Genomic DNA, 23,686 nt, shown 5'->3' with positions numbered 1-23,686 from the left:
GCTCTTACTCGGTCACCCACTTGCTATCCAGCCCTTTGTCCTTTTTTGCATCCGAGAAGAGTCAGGAGGGATCGGACTGCCAGGACAGGTACCTGAACGGACTTGCAAGGTACACTGTATGTGAGCAAAGACGTCACTATCTGACTACACTAGACAGCATGCTTAGCTGTGTAAGGAAAGAGTGTAAGACACTCCTTTTATTTAGGAACAGTCTTAGGAGACTGTCCAAAGGTATCACCAGGGGAACTGTATGCAGAGTGTCTCCATTTCTGTGAACATATGCTTTCCCTAATAGCTGCCTTTGAGGAAGTTTTGCTGTGGTGGAAGGCCTCTATGTGCAATGGTCTGTAAGCAAACTGGTCTTGGCACAAACATAAATGCATGTGACAAATACAATGGTGTTACCTGTGCTTACAAATGTAACCCATGATGATAGTTATGACAATGTAAAATGGCGATTTTCCATGAAGCAGTTGTGTGTAAGAGAAACTGTGAGCATAGGAAATCTTCTCACTACTTTAATCTGACTTTACTATTAATGCACATCACTTTGGCATTTAAGAGCTTCAGGCTCAATGACAGGCTCAATGCTGTGCATAGTGCTTGCTCAACTGAATAAGGTACAGTAGGAAGAAGTTAATTTATTAGAAGAAAAGAATCATGTGTCTTTGTAAAGCCTATTCTTTTTTTCTGCAATCTAAATCTAATCAGTGCATGCATATATTTGTGTGGCTTTAAGTAAAATGTATTTACAATGTTAGACACTGTAATCTGTCACTATAAATGCTACTTTGGCAATTGCACTTCAGCAACATTTTTTAATTCTGATGGAAATGTGAAATAAACTTGCCAGTACTAAGTCCGGGGCCTAAGCAAGAGCCCTGTCATGAGTGGTAGCGGCGAGTGCAGCTGCCTAATTAAGAGCCTCGGGCCGTGATTCAGAGCCAGCCAGAGCTGATGCACACAGTCTCATCAGTTGCAGTGGACTTCACAGCAGAGCTTACATTTGGTAGAGCAAGGTTCGAAGTATGTCCTGCCCGAGAGTTGACACATTTTGACATAACCCATGGCAATAAGCAAAATGAACCGTAACATATCTTATTTGTTCTGTACGTCGCAGGGCCTTATGCTGACAAGGGTGACAGTCTCCCCCTGGCATTTGAGCCGCCCAGCCTCGCACTCGGTCATGGTCCGACGGGCGGTGGAGTCACTCACTTCAACACAGATCCGGATGCCTCCCTCCTCGCATGTCCCGTCTTCGTCACAAACACAGCTGTTGGATTGCGCTAAGCAAAAGCACAGAGGAAAAATGCTCAGGATGGCATCTGACTCAACAAAAACCAGACTAAAATGTTTCCAGCAAAACTGTAGGATTGACAGCCATTTTCTGGAGGGTGCTCAGTGCAAGAAAGACAGGGATCTGTCGGAGTGGGTCCAGAGGAGGGCCACAAAAATGATCTGAGGGCTGGAGCACCTCTCCTATGAGGACAGGCTGAGAGAGTTGGGGTTGTTCAGCCTGGAGAAGAGGAGGCTGCAGGGAGACCTTATAGCAGCCTTCCAGTACTTAAAGGGGGCCTATAGGAAAGACGGGGACAGAGTTTTTAGCAGGGCCTGCAGCAATAGGGCAAGGAGCAATAGTTTTAAACTGAAAGAGGGTAGATTCAGACTAGATATAAGGAAGAAATTTTTTATGATGAGGGTGGTGAAACACTGGGACAGGTTGCCCAGAGAGGTGGTAGATGCCCCATCCCTGGAAACATTCCAGGTCAGGTTGGACAGGGCTCTGAGCAACCTGATCTAGTTGAAGGTGTTCCTGCTCATTGTGGAGGGGTTGGACTAGATGTCCTTTAAAGATCCCTTCCAACCCAAACCATTCTATGATTCTATGATTCTTTTCCTAACCCGAAGTAACATTAGCTGATATTCAGGTTCAGTGGATAAACTAGAAGTGGAAATGAGTGGTGCACTGCTGGGACTTCCTCTGCTCGGAGAGGCTGATTGTGCTTGTGGGAAAAGCTTGCTTAAGGTGCCCGAGATATTGCTCTCAAAGACTTCTCTGATGTTACTTCTTGAACCAGTTCATGTATCTACTGCTCCCAAGTCCAGATAACATGTAAGACGAGAGATCTGTCCTTGGACTGTAACAAACTGATCACGCAGACACTTACAACTGGTATCTTTAGTTACATACAGGCTGTTTCACTAAGATCAAAGGATCTACTCCAACAAATAAATGTGTGTAGTTGTATCAGTGACAACAGCTAAATAATCAGATAAGAAGAAGGCCCCATCTGAGATTTATTTTTCATAACTGTGTCTTTGGTTTGGTGTTGTATGTTTATTTTTTTTGCCTGTGTTTGTATCTGCTGAAGCTCCAGCCAGTTTTGATTATCTTTTTTTGTTATTATTTTTGTCTGTTGAACCCTGTTAGACAAAACAGATGAATTCCTATCAAGTAATCTTTTTTATTTTCAAAATATGACAATAACTGTGCCTCTATCTGGAGCACTTCTAAAAACCTAATTTACTCCTTTATCTTCCCATTTCTGGCAACCCTCCATTAAATGCATTGGAGTGTAGGACACTCAGGGAAATTAGATCAGGGAATTTGAAAACTTCCACTGCGGACAGATTGCAAAGGACTGGGACTATTTCCTCTGAGGGAAGAGACATTCACCTTTGATCGTAATATCAGAAACTGGGGATAGGCAATGAAGTACAAACAAAAGTAAGTGGCTTTCCTAAATAGTATAGAATAAGACACTCAATTCCTTGCCACAAGATACCGCTGGGGACACTGCTCAGCAAATTTCAGAAGAGGATTAGCTATTCCTGTGGGCAGTAAGGACTCCCACAATTACTGTGTTAAGGAATTTAAAACAGGTAGATACAGTGAAAAAAGAGTAGGGCAAGGGTTTCACCCAAAAATTCCAGAGGACCAACAGGGTAACTCACTTAATAGGGACCAGGAATAAGCTTTTCCTGTAGATAGTGCATTTTGTTACTATATCCTGCGGGGTTTTCTTTTCCGTGGTTGGAGCTTCCTGACATGTGTGGACACCAAACACTGGGCTGATGGTTTGAACTAGCTTAGCCGTGCCTGGTGCTTCTGGGAGGGTCTGAAGATACCATAGCAGAACAGACCTACAGCTGATGCGTAAGTGGGGATAAAGATTTCGTTTTGGTCATATAAACAGTTTTGCTCACAATTGTGAAAAATCTCTTACCATCACATTTTTCCCACGAACGGCATGATCCACATGGTATTTCAGCTGCCTGAGGTATTTTGCAGTTTTCTGCATTAGTAAGAGAATATTTTCTGCCCATGCACTCCAAGGCATGCATCTTGCAAACAGTTAAAGGTGTGTTTCTCTTGGTTCTTTGATCTGTAGCACAGGTGTCCAGGGAAGGACTGAAAACAAAAGCAGGGATCATGCTATTTAAATGTGTTTTATCTTGGTACCTCTTAAAAAGAGCTGAAGGAGTGGAAAACATTCATGGTCCAGTTCCAATTTCCCTGTTCATTGAAGTACATCCTAAGAGTGCAGCAAGGCAACTTGAGACATAGACATGTGCATAATTCAGACTCCTTCCTTTTCCATGGGATGCTGCACCTCAGCAGAGCCAGGATCTGTCCCCTCTGAAGGACAGGGGTATTACTGGGTATTTGCCATTGACCTCAGTAGCAGTGAGAGCGAGACTTTAGTTAAAAAGAGTTCTAATCTCAATTATTCTCTAATATATTACACATGCATACATCTAAGTACATACACAGAAAACATTTCCTATACATATAATGATATATACACACATGCACATATATGAAAATATTTTATAAGCATTTCTTCATTATAAGACATTAGACTATATTTAAAGGCCTTTTCTCTACTGTCTGTTAAAAGCCTCAGCTTTTACTAAATAAAATGTTATGATCCAACATCAGAGACCAAAGATATTTCTGGAAATACACATACATGTCCACAGAAATTTTATGAAAAACCTGCTCTATTTAGCCAGGGAATTTGCTTGGTTATTTCTTGAAATTCAGATATTGTTCTAACACCCACAAAAATTAGTTTGTAAAAGTGGTAATGACAATTCTTGGACAACCTTAAACAGTATTTGCTTTGGGGACAGTTCCAGGAAGTTGTTACCATTTGTGTTTCATGCTGTAAGTGTAAGAGGGGAGGAAAAAGCCCTTACATTATTTCTGGATTTTAATCTCAAACCCCAGGCTTCTCCACTTGTTCCCAATGCAATCAGTGGCACCCGTGTGGAGCGAACAAAAAAAGTGCCTCTACAGAGGAGGGCATGCCGGTGCTCTCCTGGATGCACTTCACTGCCACAGGTAAGGTGCTGCGCAGAGTATGAGAGAGCGCTCCCAGGAGATGGAGAGCTTTGAAATATGGCTCCAAAGGCTTATTTGCAGCACAGCTCCTCCTTTTGGGCTCACAAACCCTCCCACAGAAACTTCCAGTGTCTAATGGGTCAGTTCCAAAGGTCAGCCTCTGCTAAACAGGTGTTTGGTGGGCAGGAGAGGCTGATGATGTACAGGCAAATGGCCCTAATGAGCTTCACAAGGCTGCCTGAAGGGGAGGGTAACAGTCCCTGTGAAAGTGGCTTGTCAGAGCAGGGAAGAGGAATTTGAAAGAGGGAAGGTCTAATAATAAAGCCCTGACTCAAACCTTGCTGACTTGCTGGCCAAGTGTTAAGGTAATTTTTCTTTTTTTTTTTCCTGGGAATTAGGAATTGGGTTTTGGTTGATCTATAAATAAGGCACTGAGGAAAAGTGCCTGCTCCAAGCTTTGGGAATGGTTCTTTGAGAGATGGTTTTGAAGCCTCTTAAAAGAGCTGGCTTTACGGAAAGTGTAAACTACCTGTAACATAATTCACCTTTAAAATATTTAAAATTTGGCACAGAGTTCATTAGCTGAGCCTGAAAACTTTGCTGCATCTACCTGCAACCAAATATGTCTTCAAAGATTATTAACTGCATTACACCTCCTCCTTAAGTTAGCATCCTCAACTGCAATGGCTCCCTTAACTGCTGTGCATAGTCAAAATATCAGCCACTAAATCCCTAGTAAAAATTCATTGCCTGAATTTTCCTTAATGCTCTTTTGTTAACATAAAGAATGAGGTTAACCTTCTTATTCTGAGGTACAACAAGAGGACACCCCAAAGGATATGCAGCACCAAGCAGCTGATAAAGGAAGCTGGTGCATTTGTCTGCATTATTTTGTTTGCTTGTCTGGCTGCACAGCCTATGAGTTAGTGGTGCACTGATTTATAATGTGAAAGTTATCTTTACAGGCAGAAGTATAAGAAAAACTTAATCTTTAAATATCATCTTAAAGTTGGAAGAACAAAGTGTGATCCAGGGAAAGCATCTAATCTGTAATTAAGTTGCTTATTATGTTTAAAATTTTTCAGAGGCGTTCTTCATTTGCCTGAGTGATAAATCTCAATATTTGAGTCTTAAGGTCAAAATTTTGTATACAAGGCAGCTTAATTTAGCTGAAAAGATTAAGGCCAGACACAAGTGCACCAATTTCTCTGCTTTGTACCACTTTAGCAACACCCGAAAGAGGGGAGGGAGGCTGATTTAACCAGTTGCCAAAGGCTGAACCCAGGAAGTTCATGGTCCATGGTGCCAATCTCTCGCTACAGTATAATCCCTCAAACTGTCTTAAGTGCTTCACATATTTGCTATAGCTGGGTCAGCTGGGAGAAAGCCAGTGGAAATCAACATGTTCAGATGCATAAGAAAAAGGATGGAGAATCTGTACTCATAAGAGAAATCAGTAATTTGCACTTATTGTTGAGAAAGGATATTACAGGGCTGAGATCATCACAGCAGTGCAATAAAAATTATTAGAGGCAAGGAAGAATCCTTGTGTAAAGTGAATGTGAGAAATTCAATACCTTTTACCTGAAAAAGAAGGCTTAGATAAGAACAAGCTTTTACTAAAGCACATATTGTGAGAAATGAAATAGCATATGTAAGTCAGCAAATACCTTCTCTCCCTTTCACCTACAATGAGAGGCAGGCAACTTTTGGTGAAACTAAAAAGTGAAAAATTCAGTATGCTGGGAATTATTTTAACTTCTTAAAATTATATTCAACACTGTAAGGTTTAATATAACACAGGCCAAGAACTCTTAGGAGAGATATAGGTGCTACACAAATAAATTTGGAGGAAAAAAGAGGGGATAGCACTTAAAAATTATCAAATCTCATGTTCCACTGTGGAGATAGTCTTTAGCTACTGGAGGCTGAGGTTTCATCACACTAACTGCACTGACCCCTTACTTGCACTAGGGCCAATTCACACAGAATAGCTGGTGTCCACACTGTTAAACTCTCTTTGCCCCCAAAAGATGGGGACTGCATCAGATGGGAATGGTCCCTGACCCTAGTAACTCCGGTGCTGTGCCTGGGAATTATCCACATATGTGGATATGCCTAAGGCACCACATCATGAGGGACAGATTACCCCTCACCAGCCTGCTGTGGGGTTCTTGTGCTGTCCCGGGAAGTCTTGGTTGCTAGTCTCTTAGAAACTGAAAGGATGTAGGACGGGTCTGAAACCATGGTGTTCCTGAATTCCCATGTGAAGTCTTGTTCCTAGCTCTCTTCTGAGCATAGGCTGCTGCTAAAGTCACTGCCACAGCAAAGCAAACCAAGTTACTTCTGCTCTCTGAGGAAGGACCAAGATCTACTTATGTGCCTTAGTCCTGCAGCCTTAATAGGCTGTCAGATTAGTCTGCTTTGACAGCTGATGATTTATCCTTCTATTATTAGATGTGTTATTTCAAGACAGAGTGAAAAGATGGCATCAGGTAACAGAAATGACTGTTATCTATCTTCCTGCGATTTTGAACATAATTATAAAAAATAGAAACAGGCAAGTAGTAGATTAATTATAACTGAAGCCTGAATGCGTAACTGAATGTAATTCATTTAACTTCCAAGGTTATTGTGGCTCTGCCCAAGGCCTTCCTTAGCATTGTGGACTCCCTTCATCTTCTATGTAACTAACCTCAACTCACCTGTGAAACAGAGGAGGGGTTGTTGCCTCACTTTAATGAGTATTGAGACAAAAAGAGTAGGACCAGATTATTGAAAATATTTAGGTGTTTAAGGATAGGACTAGAGTCTTAGCAGAGTTGTTACAAACCTGGCACTTATCTTTGCATGCAAAACAATGGCCTCAGATCCTAGGGAAGTGCCCAGTGGATCTACAAAACATGAGTTAAGCTCACCAGTTTTAATTTTCAGATTTGAAAGTGTGCTAATTTTGGCTTAGAACCAGAGCCACCATGCTCTGGTTCACTAGGCACTCTTGAACTATGTGGCTGATGGAAAATACACGTCCTCCACTGGGAAGTTCTGCTACCTTGAAATCTCTTGAGATGACTTCTTCCTCCTACTACACAAGGGTAAGATAAATTTGGTCTGTTATCCTAGAGTTTCCAAACTCCTCAGCTCCTGCTGTGACATAAACCTGGCCAGATTTCATATCCAGAGCTCACACACACTGTGGTGACTTTATAGGAGACTTCATCCAGTCTATGCAAACCAGCCCAGTTGTTGGAGTGCTGAGCTCTTTGGCACATCTGGCCATCAGCACCAGGTGGTCTCAGGTGTCTTCTCATTATTCCTCCGCTTTGGTTCTGTTACCTCCATGTTTAGCAAAGAACTGAGAGAGTTACTAATATCCTTACATTTCTTCTGCATTGCTTATTGCAGAATATAGGCTTAGATCAAACAGGAAACAATAAACTCTGGTCTGCAAGTTATAAAGTCAGGAAAGGTAACATGACTGGTCTGTGCAAACTGCTGTGTAAATGGGATATTAGATTATTGTGCCTTTCATAACTCTCCAGTCTCTCCGAAGGGAAAAGAAATCTGCTTTATTTTGCTAGCTTTGATGGTTTATGTCCCAGGGGCCTCTATTCTAACTCTTCCTCAATCTTCTAAATCTTCAAAATATAACTTCATTTTTTTCCATCTATTTCACAGATCAAGTGGAAATGAAATTATGCCTTCACCTTCTCTCATCCAACCAAATTCCATCACTGCTAAAACCCACTGACAGCTCTGACAAGGCAGGTAAGTGATGAACAGGACATTGAGCTGTAAAGCAAACAAAGTACAATGCCTCCTTCTCATATGAGTAAAGCTTTCTCATCTGTCATGGACTGAAGACTTAAGAAATTTAATTGGTCTTGAATAAAGCGAGAAAGTCATTGCCAAATTCAGCCTGAACTTACCCACACTCGTAGGGCATTTTGCACATACATTGCGACTGATGTACTTTCTCCCATGGCTGACATCTAGGCTCTGTCGCTTCTGGTTTCACAGTGGGCACTGAAGTAGAAGAACACAGACAGTGCTATTAAGGGTCAGAAAAACAAGGGCTGTTAAAGGTCTACTCTGAAATTATCCTATCAGTTGAGCTTAAAAGGCACTGAATTATACAACCATGACATAAAGTCACATCCTGTATGTTCATCAAAAGTATCTACTGCATGGAAGGAATCAACACTATTAAAAAGATATGATCCACTTTGCAAAGTTACTGTTCAGTAATTTATCCACGGGTCATGAGTCAGATGGAAGGAGACAGGTACTATGTTCAAGCTTAAACATTCATCTAATTTCTGCCGCAGCTGTTTGTTTCTGGTAAACTTAGCAGTGCTGAATCATAGCTGGCAACAGCTTTACCATTAGGTTTCAGAGTTACTGGCTTCACTATTGTCACTAGACAAGCTAAGTCTCCACAGTCCAATGTAGAAATGTGAACCTGAACATTTTTATACACTGATGGTAATGAAAACTACTAGTTCCATCATTAGTCCTCAATCTGCACTAACTTTAAAAATAAAAGCAATAGTGATTCTTGGGGAATTTTCATCATTGCACATGTACTATTCTTTGAGCGCTGAGTTGTATTCCAAGCTTGAAAGTGAAATAAGACTTTGCTAAACATTCCTCTGGAGATTTCTGTAGCAAGTAATGGCAAGAATTTGCTAAATCCTAGTTGCAGTGCATTGCAATACAGACAGCAGACATAACTCTGTCTTCCTGCAGAGGGGAAATTTCCACCGAAAATCACTGCATTCTCTCCATCCCTGGGGCTGTTGGTTGTATAGTTGACCATTACTGACACTATTGCTGACTAAATACTCTCATCCAAACATATGTGTGCCACTGTGTCTGTGTATACATATCTTGTTAATTTTTACCCTCCTCATCTCATATTCCTTGGTTTTTTAACTGCTGTTCTAACTGTTATTCTGATCTAATTGTTGTTCCTTTTTTGTTTTTTAACTTTTGTACTAATGTAAAGCTGCCATACAGCCAGGCACAAGCTGTTTCTGAAGATGGAAGCATTTGAAACTGTTTCTAATTATTACTGGAATTTGAATACATGATGTAACAAAAAAAAAAAAAAAAAAAGAAAATCAGTCACTAAGGCAAAGCCTAAGGAGTAATTGTCAACAGTACTTCAGCACTGGTACTTTAGCACTTCAGCAGCTGTGAGGTGTCTGTGTACAGCTATGTTATTCCTTCGGAAATCCTTATGCTTCCTGTGCATGTGGATATGACACAGCGGCAGATGACTTACACTGGGAATCTCACAGGACCGTTGCCTTTTGAGGTCTAAGCCTGACTGTCACCTGCCTTTTCCCTCAGGTGAGGCAACCTCAGGCAGCAGTTGGCTGATAAGGAGAAGACAGACATGAAATGTAGGAGACATGCCTAGTCTTCTACAGTAGTGGCTCTTGTCTCCAAGCAAGAGTCTCCTCAGGGATATGAGAACATCTGGGACCTCAAGTGAAGATGCGACTGGCTTGAAGCAGCAAGCTGCTTGGATGCCTGTGTGTCACTGATCAGCATCATAGGAGTGCTCAAGAGAAAGCCTCATCTGCCTTCCACAACTGGAAAAGATGACTTACACAGAGCTGGTGTATGCTATAGCCTGTTTCCCTCTCTATCAGTGCCTGCCAGTATCAACCCCGAGCTTAAACATCTGTTACCATGAACTTGAAGCAGCATTTTCCCATTGCTTTCAGTTCCTGGAGATTTACTCCATATCAGCTGTGGGACTGTCAGATGAGCAAAAGGAGGTCATCCAGCCCTGTTCTTCACTGCCATGAGAGGCTGTGGTGCACTGAACAGCTTCCAGATAGAAAAGCCGTATCCCTAAGGTGTGGCTCACATGGTGGTGGTGTTACACAATGTGGGTGGAAAGTGAAGTATACTTGCATGGCAGAATAGGCAGCATACATCCCAGGCAATCTCTTAAAATATTGTTGGTGACAATGCTTGATAGCAATAGGGGAGTGGGAAGCAAAAAGTCGTAAGGAAACCTCACAAGAAAAGTCTTAAGGCATCTTATTTTAACAGCCCACAGAAAACACACACTCATGTTTTCTGTGCTTCCTGCTGGTGATATAAGTATGGCTTCTCTATCACTGTATCAGCTACAGCTCTGTCTATATCTTATCCACATAAGTCATAGTCTGTCCAGGAAAGAAACTCCTGCATCGCACTTGGAGGACTGCAATGGCTTACCTAGTCTCTTGCACTGGATAGTCTTCATGGCAGGAGACAACTTGAGCCTGGGCTCGCACAAAACGGAGCGTGCCCCTTCTAAATGCATGCCTTGTGGACAAGACAGAGTTATTCTCTCACCGATCTCATACACAGGTTTCCATGGCTCTCCTTGCAAACCCCCCTCCAGGACAGGCAGGAGACAAGGGGTTTCTAAGGACTGAAGCATTTGAGATAGCCACAGTGAATCAGTGGATTGAAGAAAGCAGTAACGTATTTTATCTTCTCCTAAATTCCTTAACAAATTGAATGGTAAGATTAGCTGATTTTCCTGTAGAAACACATCAATCATGTTAGCACAGGATATTAACTCATCACAACAGCCAAACATGTGCAATACCAAGGACAGAGTGACAATATTTTCTCCTACTGCCTGCAGGTCCAGCCCTAGCTTGAAGAGGGCTTCTCTGTTCTTAGGACTGCTTAGGACCCATGCTTCTGTTGAGGGTTCACGCTAGAGAGTAACATCCTAGTAGAGACAGGTCATACATGCAGGACCCTGGGAGACTGTGTACTGATACACAGAGATGGCGTTCAAACAGTGTGGACTAGCATTTGTGGGCAGTCAGTCCTGGTTGGAAGGACGTAAAGATGGTGTTGAAATACAGGTCTGAAAATTCCCATGTCTATGTGATCACACTTAAAGTTGACTCACAAATAAAATATGCAGGGAAAAAAAGAAACCCTAATGGTTACTGACTGGGTTAGAGGAAAAAGAGTGAAGTGGGGAGATCATCCAAGATGTAAAGTGATCCTTTGAGTTATGTTCTAATGACAAGGCAGTTATTTGAGAACTTTGTGGTTGCCCCGTGCTGCCCACTGGACCTTTTTGATTGGTTTTAGACATAGACTCATTCCCATCGTTCTTGGATATAGTCACAGGACTGAATTAAGCAACAAATTTTGTTTCCACAGGAAGTAACTCCTGGACTAGAATTTAGTCTCCCTCACTTCCAGTCTCCCTTAAAACCAGACTTTATGGGCACGTTTCTACTTCAGTATTACAATATCTGGATCAAACATAAAAGTCAATTTAGACCTGATTGATTATGTCTAGGGAACTGGGAAATGCAGGTGTGTATTTTTCCCCCCCTTGTTGGAAAGCAGACATTCAGAGATGTTTCACTGGAATTCAGTAATGTAGTTGTATCAGTTAGACATACCCTGGCAATATCTGTGTCCAACTTGCCACTGCAAATTACTGCCACACTTAACAACAGGATCACCAACAAGAGAATATCCATGTCTGCAAGCATAAACAATGCTTCTCCCAACAGGGTATGAGTTTTCAGCATTCTGAAAGAAAAGGAACAGGTGAAATTTTGGATATACAATCTAAGAACCACCAGTGGCGTTGAGCTCCCTTTGATTCTGGGATGCAGTAGCTGAGGACAGTGAGAAATATTAATGTCACTCTACAGTGCACTGATGAGAGTGTGTGGAATACTGGGGGCAATTCTGCTTATCGATAGTCAGTAAATGTGATCAAAATGGAGACGATGCTGCAAATAATTTGGTAGAATACAGAATATTTGGGCTATCTTAACTTACCAAAGGGAGGGTTAGAGTTGAAGGTACCCTGTGACAGGGTTCTGGCAGTGGTACGTCAGCGATGAAACAGCGCCCTCCTGCCAGTGTATAAACTGACTGCAAATATGGGTGTTATCAAGCATTAGAGGAGGAACATAAGCTCTTGAAGAGCCTTCTGGGGGGAATCAGTGGAGAGTATACGGCTTTGCTAATTCTTAGGATGGCATGTTATCAGCTTGCTAAAGGTTAATGTGGTATGGCCACTCAAAAGAGCTGGACCTGAAGACACAAGTCTTTTCTCATTTTATATCCCACACTCTTTGAAGGAGAGATCTTATGAAAAATTGAGACTACTCCACAAATTGCAGGGTTTTACCTTTAGTTTGTGATCAATACAGGAGACAACTATTGATTACCAAAAAAAAAAATCACTGGCAAAAGAGGGAGCACAAAATTGTGGATCTTGCCTCAGGTTGCAGTTGCGCAGAGACAACTAATGGATTTTGAACTAAACCTTTTACCTATTTATTGAGCAAAAAGACTCTAGACAGCCTCGTAACACAGAGAAGGCATAATCCATTCCTCCAAGGGAGGAATTTAGTCTCCCTTGTTAAATAGGCCCAAGTTACAGTCAGCCAAATACCTTGCCAGATCATAGTTTCACCAGGGAACAAGAAAGTGCAATGTGAGTCACAGGGTGTAATGTGAAGATTCCTAAAATCTGTTTATAATTTTGCTATGGACTTGCTGGATGACCTTGGACAGTTTACATTCTGTGCTGTTTTTTCTCTAGTTTCCTGTGCTTTAATATGTAATTCACGTAGCTTATAAAATTTTTTGTATGTGTATAGGGTAAAGGACAAGTAGATTACTTTTCTCTGTAGGTACCATGGTCCAGAAAAGCAAAGATTTTGTTCTGGTTTTGGGGGTGGGGCTTTTTTGGTTTTCTTTTATTTTTAGAAAGAAGTCTTGGCTAATGCCAGGGAGAAATGCTGAGAGAGCTGCTGTACAGTAGCTCTGATACTAAGCTTACCAAGATAAATACAAATTTTCAAGTGAATCTCTGTATTAACTGCAGGTAGGGATAGGACAGATAATAGAGTAACAGAAATAACTTACTTGAACAAATCCATTTTCCAAGAGAGGAGGACGTGAACAGAATTCTGTAAGTTATGGATACATCAAAACAGTGTGGTTCAATCAAGCTATAAAGCAAACAAAAGTATGATTTAGTTTGAATTTAGTCTCCCTTTCAAAATTCTACACTTCTTAGTGAAGCCCATTTTCAAGACTATTATGCGTATTTACATCACAATTATACTTTAACCAGGCACTGCCAGGCTATCTGAGAGAGTGCTAAATAGAATGGCGTCAAGTTTACTAGCTTTTACCCCATTTTCTATTTTTACCTTGTATCAGATTCACAGCTTCTGAATTTAATTTTGTTTCAACTTAAATATGAAAGTTCAGTAACTGATCGTCTCTCTGAATTCAATAGCTTCTGAAATAAATTTTTGTATCTTCCTGTAGTCATGCTCCAAATGTTTTCTTCTGCTTACCGAAAATGCTGCAACTCTTCATCTTCACATGGTCTGCTTTCACGCTGCTCTCCTATGCAGGCCTTCCCACCGCCACGTGGGGAGGGGTTGTTGCAGGTTCGACTCCTTGATTTCCTTCCCCCTGAACAAGGACTCCAGGAAGACCAGCAGCTCCAGTGTCCATCAACAACACCTATGCAACATTTGGGAATCACTCTGTAGGTGGTTTAAAGGCACAGGCTGTTCAAAGCTAGTCATGGTCCAAACTGTGCCCTTACAGAGAATTCCAGATTGCAATGATCTCATCTTTCACCTTTCCCAAACTTGCCTTTTACATAAGTATAATTCCATGGAGTCTATATGTTATCAGAGTCTGAGAGAACATAAAAACAGCTATCAGCTACAACTAATTAAAAAGCAAAACTTTTTAAAGTTATTGATACTCATTCATTTAGCATATATACTTATTTATAGAAGGTTACATTTTGAGTGGTTAGTATTGTCCACTTCATTCAACAATAATAATAAAAACAGTTCTTTGTTAAGTACTGTTTGGACATGTTAAGCAAAGACTCAGGCTCAGCATGACCCTCCCCATGCTGTACGTCTGCAGCGATATCTGACCCAAGCAGCCACTGCACATCAGCCACTCATTCAGGTTGTGCAGTGGGACAAACAGACTCTGGAAGCAGGAGAGCACGCTTTCCCACTTCTGAACACTCACAAGTTTAAAGAGTGCTCACCTGGCTGATCTTGCACGAGAGTTCCCAGCTCACAAGCTGCTCCAAAGGTGTAAGGTTTGCAGTAACACACACACTGAGTTCCTTCTACGGCCGCCTCACCGCCGTTCTGGCAAGGCTGACATTTGCAGGGATCATTTTCAGCCATATATTCTTCAATGGCTTGTTTTAGGTAATGCTTTTTGACTGAGGAGCAGGGCACTTCCTTTACCAGCTCATATAATGGTGTTAGCTACACACAGCAGAGAAACATTTATGTTAAATAGTTCTATTTGGGATATAAGAGCTTATAAGCACATTTCATCATGCAAAATAATGTAATATATGTTCCTGCACATGGGATTTGACAGATGCTCCAATTTGCTAGCTAACTAGATAAAGTCTTATGTTATTATTTAATATTAGCATTTTTCTGAAAAGTCAGCTCTGCTTAACAGCATCATTTAAAGCTAGTGGTAGATTAGGCATGTTTAAAATATATTTGAGCTATGACATTATGGTTGAGATAAAAATGTAACACAGACCACCAATGTACAGCAACTCGAATTCTCACCCAGCTATTCCCAGCCTAAAAAGCTGGTCATTTAAACAACCCATTATGATATTTCATTGAGCAGTGATTGAAGGTAACAATAAGCGAAAACATTTTGCATTTCTATTGCCTATTTTATGATATTCTGTGCTTTTACATTTAATTGAAAACTTCCTGACAGAAATCCTTCTCATCTCTGATTAGAAATCTTTCTAATCAGAAAAATTGCTGAAGAAGATTCTTCAGTATGTGGGCAGTTCCCAAAAGGGACTTAGACAAGGTAGCAGTGAATATGGCCATGCCCAACTTTGAAATGCCTGGCTTCTGGAATCTCCAGTTATGCTGAACTTCTGGATGCAGACAGAAGGAGGAGGAATAAAAGGGGTACACAAGAAGTTGGCAAGCTGAGTGGAAGCTACGCAGACCTGCCAAGGAAAGGGGCTATCTCAAATCTGGGCTTTCTCCAATGCTAGGGTGACCCTCTATTCTTAAGCAGAACTCCACTAAAGTCACTGAAGGCTGGTAAGATTGTGGGTATTGACCTGCCAAAGGACTTAGATTTGTGATGCAACTAATCACATTCGCTTCATGGCATTTTCTTCCTGTGAACTTTTCTTTTTTTATAAAGTGATCTGGAAACAAAATGATTGCAGACTACAGCCTGATTAATCACCAGCTATAGCTTAATCATTTCTCCCCTTGAGGTAATCCCATCTGCTCATCTCTGCTTCAGGAAAATAACCTTACCTTTTGTTTAATTACTCTGGGATAGTCTGTCACTGATCTGGCCCAAAAGGAGTATCTCTGACTGTTCCCAGCAGGATTATTCAGCTCTAGATAACTAAGACCAGCAACAGCACCTGGGCTTCCTCCTTCTATGTAGGAGTCTCTCTTAATCTTATTACCACTGCTTCCTGTAGATTCAGGATGGGAAATACAGAAAATACCAGCATTGCTATAATTACAAGTGGAAATAGAAACAATACATGCAAAAACTATGCTAGCAAGTAGTGAAAGGTCTCATCTGTGCAGATCAACCACCTGTGACTGGATCAAGAGCTCCTACATGGATAACACATAAGAAGTATCTGGTTTTGCAGGTGTCTTGGCAGCTCTGACTTAGGGTGTACAGAAAAGTAGTAGTTACTGGGAAAGCATTAGCAATGATTGATGAGTGTTGGAGAGCCTTTTAAACCACGCACTTGGTGTCTGAGTTCAGCATGTTAAGATAGAGTTCAACAAAGCTATCAGCACCTGCTCCTCGTTTTGGCAGCTATTTAGGAGGAGATGAAAGATGGAGACGTGACAACTGTACAAGTCACTGTTGAACATTTACCTGAAGAGGTCTGTAGCAGTTTATCCAGTTTGGAGCACTCTACTTTCTTCTTTCTCACAAAGAATGCGTTCCAGCCTGATGTGGTGCACTGGTACATGTCTGTTATGCTCAGACCTGCAGATAATCGATCCGTTAACAATACCGTACACAGAAAGTATGTTGGATTCATTTCCAAGTTTCCCATTGACTTAGATGTCATGAAGTATTATGCCTAAATTAGAAGGCAACTAACTAGCACGTCCTGTGGGAAGGTCCATGCGTTGCTAAAGCCTATGGATGGAGGCTGAGAGACTGGAGGTGTATCTGGAAAAAGTTTATTGTTTCTTCCTTCTCTTTTCTCAGCAATCCCTAATCCTACAGCACTGCTCCCCACTGAGTACCATCATACGTGTCACTCTGGTGTTTTCTCTGTTTGTGATTTATTCTGCTTTACACAGTTTTACCCAACCTTCATCTCCAAGTAACTTTTAAGCTTTGACATTATTTGAGATTCAGATTGTTGCTAGAATTCAAGTTTAGCCTGATGAGGTCCTGAACCAACTATCAAATCTACCCAGAGCACTGCAGGTCACAGATGCGGATCTGGAACTAAATGTTGTGGTTTGAGCACTTTTTCTAATCTTCTTTCTTTTGCCTGTGAAGAGAATGCCGTGGTCACTAGTAGAATTTACTAGTGATTCACTACTTGATTTTAGATATCAGCTGGGAGAACATGCAAATAAATTTTTATTCTTGTTTATTCACTTTGTTTCTTGTAACAAATACTCTAGTACTCTACCTTCTGCTTTCATTTTGTCAGTATCCATATAAAAAATAACTTCGTAATGTCCTCCTAGAGATCCAGAGTGTAAGAAACGAGTCCCAAAATGTTCAATAAGTCTTCGGTAGACATTGTACTCATAGATGATTGGAAGGTTGTCAAGTTCCTTCCAGAAGGGCTCTGCAAGAGTGAGAAAGTCTGGGTGGTTGTTAATAAACTGAGCAACTTCCACACTGTTCTCAACAACCATCAGCTGCTTACTCTGGGGGAAGGAAAAGACGTCAGTCATGCTCCATGTCACTACCACGGTGGTTCCTACTAGCCAGATGACATGCACATTATATTGGCTACTAACCAACAGCTTTACAGAGCTGTTAGATACGTCTAAGCAACTCAGTGAATGCAAAAAGAATATCCTGAAGTTAGGAAATATCTTTTGGACCTTTATTTATAATTGCTCCAACATCTTTCTTTTCCTCTTGTGTACCTGAAAGCTAGCATAAGGACAAATAAGAAAGGAAAATATCACTCTTCAAAACTAATGATGGTTTCTAACACCAGAAGCCTGGCAGTAGCAGGTTAACAGGCCTCGTCTGAAAGCAAATCAGAGGCACTAGAGAGGTCTTCTTTGCACTCTGTTTTGTGTAGAGGAGCCTTTTTTTGTAAGGGGCTCTAGCCATTTTGAGGATGCTGCTGAATTATAAAATCCTATATGCCTATACAATATGGTTCACCTCAGCCTCTCAAAGTTGCTTTTGAACTTTGTTATGTTAAGTCTCAAAATACATCATTGTTAGTGTGGTAAAACAAGCTTGTCCTCTGTCAGCCTGGGGGCCACAAAATCTATAAATTTGTTACTTGATTTTATTTGCTATAAGATAGAGGTTATAATTCATAATTGAGAGTTACTCTCAAATTATTTATATAATGCTCCTTTTTAAATAAGTCAAGGGCATAAGCACTGTGACTTCCTGGCTGTTTAAGACACCAGATCTCTCTCTTAATGGAATTCTACTAGTGGAAAATGTATTATAAAATAAATTAACTTTAATCAAAGAATTATTTCAATTTTTTCACTCCAAGATACCGACAAAGGTAATAGGAAAAAAGTGCAGTAAAGCATTAGAAGAAAATGGAAAAGATTAATCAATTATGAGAAGCCAATGTTTTCCTTCCTCAAACAGGGAGGAAAACAGCTAGTGAATAAATAAATTACTAATACAGAAGTAAAATTGAGAAAGTAAAAACAGCAGCCAATCCTTCTTAATTGATAACCAAACCAGTGATCTCTTTGTAAAGGTTTTATGGGATTTTTTCTGTCATGTACTTTATGTCAAAGATATCTGGATAAAATAAATATTTGCATCTCACTATAAAAGCACATTAAAAAATTATGAAAATGTTTATGCAAAATACTAAGCCACAGTGACAACTGTATACATACCTTTTGACTGTGGTGCTCATTGTTATGCCTTGAACACATGCGTGCATTGTTTGATGTTTCAGAGTTCTTTGTCTGTTTCATATAAGACCAAGTGCTGTTGAAAAACTCATAACTGAAATCATTCTGAATTTTAACCTAGAAGATGAAAGATAGAATTCTGTATAAAGAGCTTCATGAAGGATGTTAAAAGTGATAACTTATAAAGTAGAACAAGTCCTTCCTGATGCAAAAAATCTGATTTTTTTTCAGGCTGAATCCATTTCAGATTTCACAAAAAGTAGTGAACACTATTGGAAAAGCATTACATATATATATATTTGTATAGTAAGTATTTATGTTACGAAGTAAAGTACATTAAGGATTTCTTGGCATGCTTTTGATAAGCATAAGACAAACTGAATGTCTGAGACAGTAACTTCAAATAAAGCATATCTCTGGAAGATCTTCACAAAGCACCCCAAAGCCTTGTGCACATAACATTTCTGAGGGTGATTCAGGCCAGAACTTATACTAAGGAGATGGCTTTACATTCAGTCTAACTGTGAGAGAATTAGAAATCTCATCCAAGGAATTACAATTTTTTTTCCTTTCATTTTAGCAAGATATATAACAATTTGTATTTCAAAATAATAAGCGACTGCAGAGAGGAAACAGGTGTCATTCAGCTGCATTTAGGGAAACCTACCTTCCAAGAGACCCTACAAGCTTTGCATCATTCTCCCAGTTTTAATAATGACTCTAAATATAAAGCTGTGCTTAATGGAAACATACCTGGAAAGTATAAGCAAGAACGCTTTCACTCAGCCTGTAGTATTCTTTCCCATCGCTGCTAAAGACCTTTCTGCATTGTCCTCCAAAGCTTTTTGTATGAATGACTCTTCCCCTAGTCTCACCAGTAATGGCATCAAAGCTACAAGAAGAAAAACATGAAAGATCATTAAGACAGAGAGGCAGCAAATTATTTTACAGGAGGCAAAAATTACAGAGCCATTATAACTGGATGCTGCATCTGCAGATTAAGATCATAAGCTGATTTACCCAAGAAAAGGGGATATCGACTGACAGACGTTTATACCTCTGGAACTGCAGTGTGCATAGCATGTTGCAATATGGAAAGCAAAATGTTGCTCTTGATTTGTCAACTAAAATGAACACATATCAATATCTCTTAACATTAAGACATTCATTCCAGCAATTAATGCAACACAGAAACAACAGGGCATCCATTCCAAAATGTTTTTTGTATTATATCTCAATTATATCGCATACCAAGTGATACAGCTATGTGAAAGGAACTTAAGATAATTATTTTGCTAGGTTGTAGATGGGATGTATAAACAGAAATCCATATGGATCCACAGTACTAAAGGCAACAGCAATGAACAAAAAGAATGAGCATTGCTGGCTCATTTTTTCCATGCTGATGATCATGTGTTATTGGTTGACATTTCATTTCGTATCTTAAAAGATGTTTTTCAATAGCAGGAATGAAAGATAAAAAGCTTTATTCTGTGCTTCAAATCAAAGAGCCTGTACATCCTGGCTGCACTGAGCCACTGGCATGATGCAGGCCATTGTACTGAACACTTTTGAATATGGGACGTTTTACCATAGGCCCAGGAAGCCTATCTGTACAGCCAGAGCTTGTAAATACAATAAAAATGTAAATGCATTTGGCACTAGTACTACTGAGCCCAGCACAGAACATTACCCTGCTCCTGTAAGTTCTGAATTCGGAGGTGTTTTATCAATATCACATACAGTCATCTTCTCTTCACATCGATCTTCATCTGCACCATCTTCCTCACAATCCTGATCTCCATTGCACACAAGAGATCTGCTAATGCACTGACCTAAATCAGAACAAAAATGCAAAAATGCATGGGGAAAGGAGAAGTGTTTGTTCATTTAAAAATAAATCACCTAAAATCAAAGAAAAAGTCACACTTATCTACTACGTTAATTGGCTTGTTCACTCCCACGGTGAACAGTCTGTGCCCAGGAGGGCTTGTGAAACAACAGTAAATGTAGACATAAAGAAACAGCATATAGTACACTTGAGGGAACCACAGCCATTCAAGGCTTATGTTATATTAATAAAACAGTTGACTTCTAGATTTATTTCCTGAGCTTTCATCCTTTGACCCTATCACTCGTGATTAACTGTGAATATCTCTCTGGTAGCACCAAAATATGTTTATCATGTTCTTCTGTGATAAATGTCTACCTACTGAGATAATGTGCTTTTTTGTGAAGGTAATGGAAGCTGCTTGGATACTAGCACTGTTTTAGGGAGCATTAGTTTCCAGGACCCAGGTGGTTTCCAAGATGTTTGGATATAGCCTAGAACAGCTTCGAACAATCACATCTAAGGTTGCATTCCTTAATTACCCACTTGTAATGAAAAAAACCTGCACTCTAGGGCAAACTAGTACGGCAGAATGACTTAGAGAGGCTACCAGGGCTACAGCAAATTAGCTGCAAAGCTCCACAACACTCCAGATGAAATTAAAAACGAGTGTAGTCGAGGCTGGAAAAAAGGAAACATCCTCCTAAATCAAATCTGTCTGTAGGTTAAGGGTTCTGGAAAGTCATTGCCCATTTACTAAAGTTCAAAGATAACAAGGTTATCTTCTTAACTTTATGACCAGAAAATGGTGAAAAAGATCTTGGATGGTACCTGAGAAACACCTGAACCGATCACCACAGCCATCCTCTGTTGGGCAGCCCCTTGTGGGGGTGCATGGTCTTGTTTCAAAGGCATCCCCAGAGCAGGGGTTTCCCCCATACTGGCCATAAACTGCTACTGTCCGTCTCCGAATCTGAACACAAACCAAGGGAGTCTTAGAAAATCCAAATGCAAAGCAGGAATAGTTTACTAGTGTCAAGACAATGCTACCACTCTACTGCCCTAAGGAAATGAGACATTCACTATTTTTTCTGAGAACAACCACACTTGGTATTACCACAACCTTGCTTGGTATTACCACAATATGGTAACAAACTCTCAGTTAATAGAAAGACAACTATTCTATCTATAAGGTCTTTAGACTGATGCATAAGCTTGGCTGGTTTGTTCAAAAATCTAATATGTAACTGAAACCAAAAGAAAGCTGCTGACAAATTTCAGTTTTGTTTTACGTTTTTAATAGGACCAATCATGCCAGATATGAATTTGCTAAAGTTCTTCAAAGTAAACAATGTCATTAAGGAAGATGATAAAATCTAACAACAAGGGGGATACTTTTTGCTTCTAAAAAGACTAAGTACTCTCTCATGGTGCATCTTTAATTTTGACTAATCCCTCCCTAACTGATGCAACATCAAAGTAAATGAGAAGGAAAATCAGAAGCAAGTGTCTTGCACATCAATAGAGTTGCACTGTAAAAATCATCCACTTGTTTTCACTGAGGATAATACTTCGCAGCCAAGTTTTCTTTCCTTGAGATGTGACTCCACTAATGAAAAATCAACAGAACTGGTACAAACCAGCATCAGCGGAGAAATGTCTCAGTTTACTGAACAGTTCAGTTGAGCTTTTTGGAACTATCACCAAAATAAAAAGTACACAAATTATTTTACAATGTGAATGTCATAGCTTTGAAGGGGAACATGTTGGGGACAGACTAGAGGATTTCCCTTCCGAGTTCTGTGTTCTTCAACCTTCTCATTTGCTGGAGCTTTTGTCTGACACCTGATTTGCAGTTTTAAAGATACAGTGGCTCCTTAATTACTGGGAAAAAAGCATATGCTTATGAAGTCATGAGTACAGAAAAGGTGTGTCCATCTATACCTGTTTTCGAGTACAGCCATTGCACTCGGACCAAGGGCCAAAAGAATTCCAGCGGCAATGGACTGGAGGGGAAGGGCTGCTCCAGTAGTATTTTTTGCATTTAAAAAAAAAAAAGAGAGGAAAATCATCAGGGATTTCCATCCATAAGCATTAGTGCAAAACTCTCCTAAACAGCAAAGCAGGCCTTCAATAACAATTAGGGGCATGATCAGGCTCCCTCTAAAACCACCTGGATTTGCTTTTCATGTGTAAGAATGAAATCAGTCCCAGCTTGGGCTTTCTGGTCACTGAAAAGAAGAAACCAGATACATTCACCTAGCCTGAAGATCAGCAAGGACTTTGTGCAACCGCAATACAAGCTTCAAAGACCAGCTTCACATTGCAAAGCAGGGAGAGGCCAGACCACATCTGGAGATCTGCAGGGAGCTGCCAGGGGCTGTGTGTGCCATGGTGTGCAGCAGACCTTCCTTCAAACAGCCAGTTTCCCAAGGGGAGGCACTGAGGGTGCTACCTGACCCCGGCATCAGGGCTGCTGGGGGTAACCTGTCCTGTGTTTCACAGACGTGCGTTGCTGTGGCTCATACCACCGCTGTGTGCTCTTTTCTCGAAGGGCAGCTGACTCCTCTGGGCAGAGGTAAGGGACACTATAATCCCTCACTCTTGCCACCACCGATGGCAGTGGCAGCGCTGACACCAGTGTCTCCTCTCCTAGGAAAAGTATCTGAAGACCCCTTTAAGCCCTTCCCCATGTCACACAGAAGTTGTCTGTTAAATTATATCCGCTTAGTCTTCAGCATATCATTTACTAAAGAAATATTCACCTGGAGAGAATGGAAGAGAAGCCTGAAACTTCCAGCAACAGAAAAATCCCCAGCACCTGAAAAAAGAAGAGCAAAAGCAAACTTACTTTGCTTTTCTGCTTCTTCCGTTAGCTCATGCAGCTGTTCTTTCTGCAATCTTTACACTAGTCAGCTCAAGAAATAAAAGAGAGCTTATTGATTTTCCTCAGCTTTGTTGTGCAAGTTGTTTTTTAGTTGTCTTCTTTCTTGCAATACTGCCCAATTACATTTTCAGCTAAGTATTTCTCCACATAAATTAATATTTCATTGCACTTGCCATATTCACTTCTTCAGTACAAATTAAGTAAGCAATTGTCTTACCTTCATGTTAGATGAAATACCAAGATATCCAGCAATTACCAGGGAAAATGCACTTCCACTCAATTCAGCAGCCAAAGGAGTCAGTCAGTCTGTCTGCTACTGTATGTCTCTTCTCACTCTGCCTTGATATTCTGCTTTTCTTTCCCTAAAAAGGCTGAATATTGCTGAGGAATTTTAATGTTAACCCATCTAGTCCTCTCCAGGGACACAGCCTGCTTTGGGAGCTGCG

General features: G+C 40.5%; 1 protein-coding gene across 1 annotated transcript; it reads right to left on the bottom strand.

Moving 5' to 3' along the window:
• Nucleotides 1-1,098: 1,098 nt before the first annotated feature.
• C7 (complement C7) lies at nucleotides 1,099-23,463 on the bottom strand. The gene is given in 19 exon segments (XM_072860906.1): nucleotides 1,099-1,286; nucleotides 3,228-3,412; nucleotides 8,278-8,374; nucleotides 10,586-10,777; nucleotides 11,788-11,920; nucleotides 13,274-13,322; nucleotides 13,324-13,359; nucleotides 13,714-13,885; nucleotides 14,436-14,664; nucleotides 15,712-15,878; nucleotides 16,301-16,414; nucleotides 17,079-17,322; nucleotides 18,505-18,639; nucleotides 19,276-19,414; nucleotides 20,216-20,357; nucleotides 21,185-21,326; nucleotides 22,298-22,373; nucleotides 23,119-23,174; nucleotides 23,458-23,463. Coding segments are annotated over 19 exon segments (2,502 nt in total).
• Between the last annotated feature and the right edge of the window lie 223 nt (nucleotides 23,464-23,686).

Source organism: Ciconia boyciana, chromosome 4, assembly GCF_034638445.1.
Source record: "Ciconia boyciana chromosome 4, ASM3463844v1, whole genome shotgun sequence".
Classification (NCBI taxonomy): domain Eukaryota; kingdom Metazoa; phylum Chordata; class Aves; order Ciconiiformes; family Ciconiidae; genus Ciconia; species Ciconia boyciana.
This window is presented reverse-complemented; position numbering and strand designations above follow the sequence as displayed.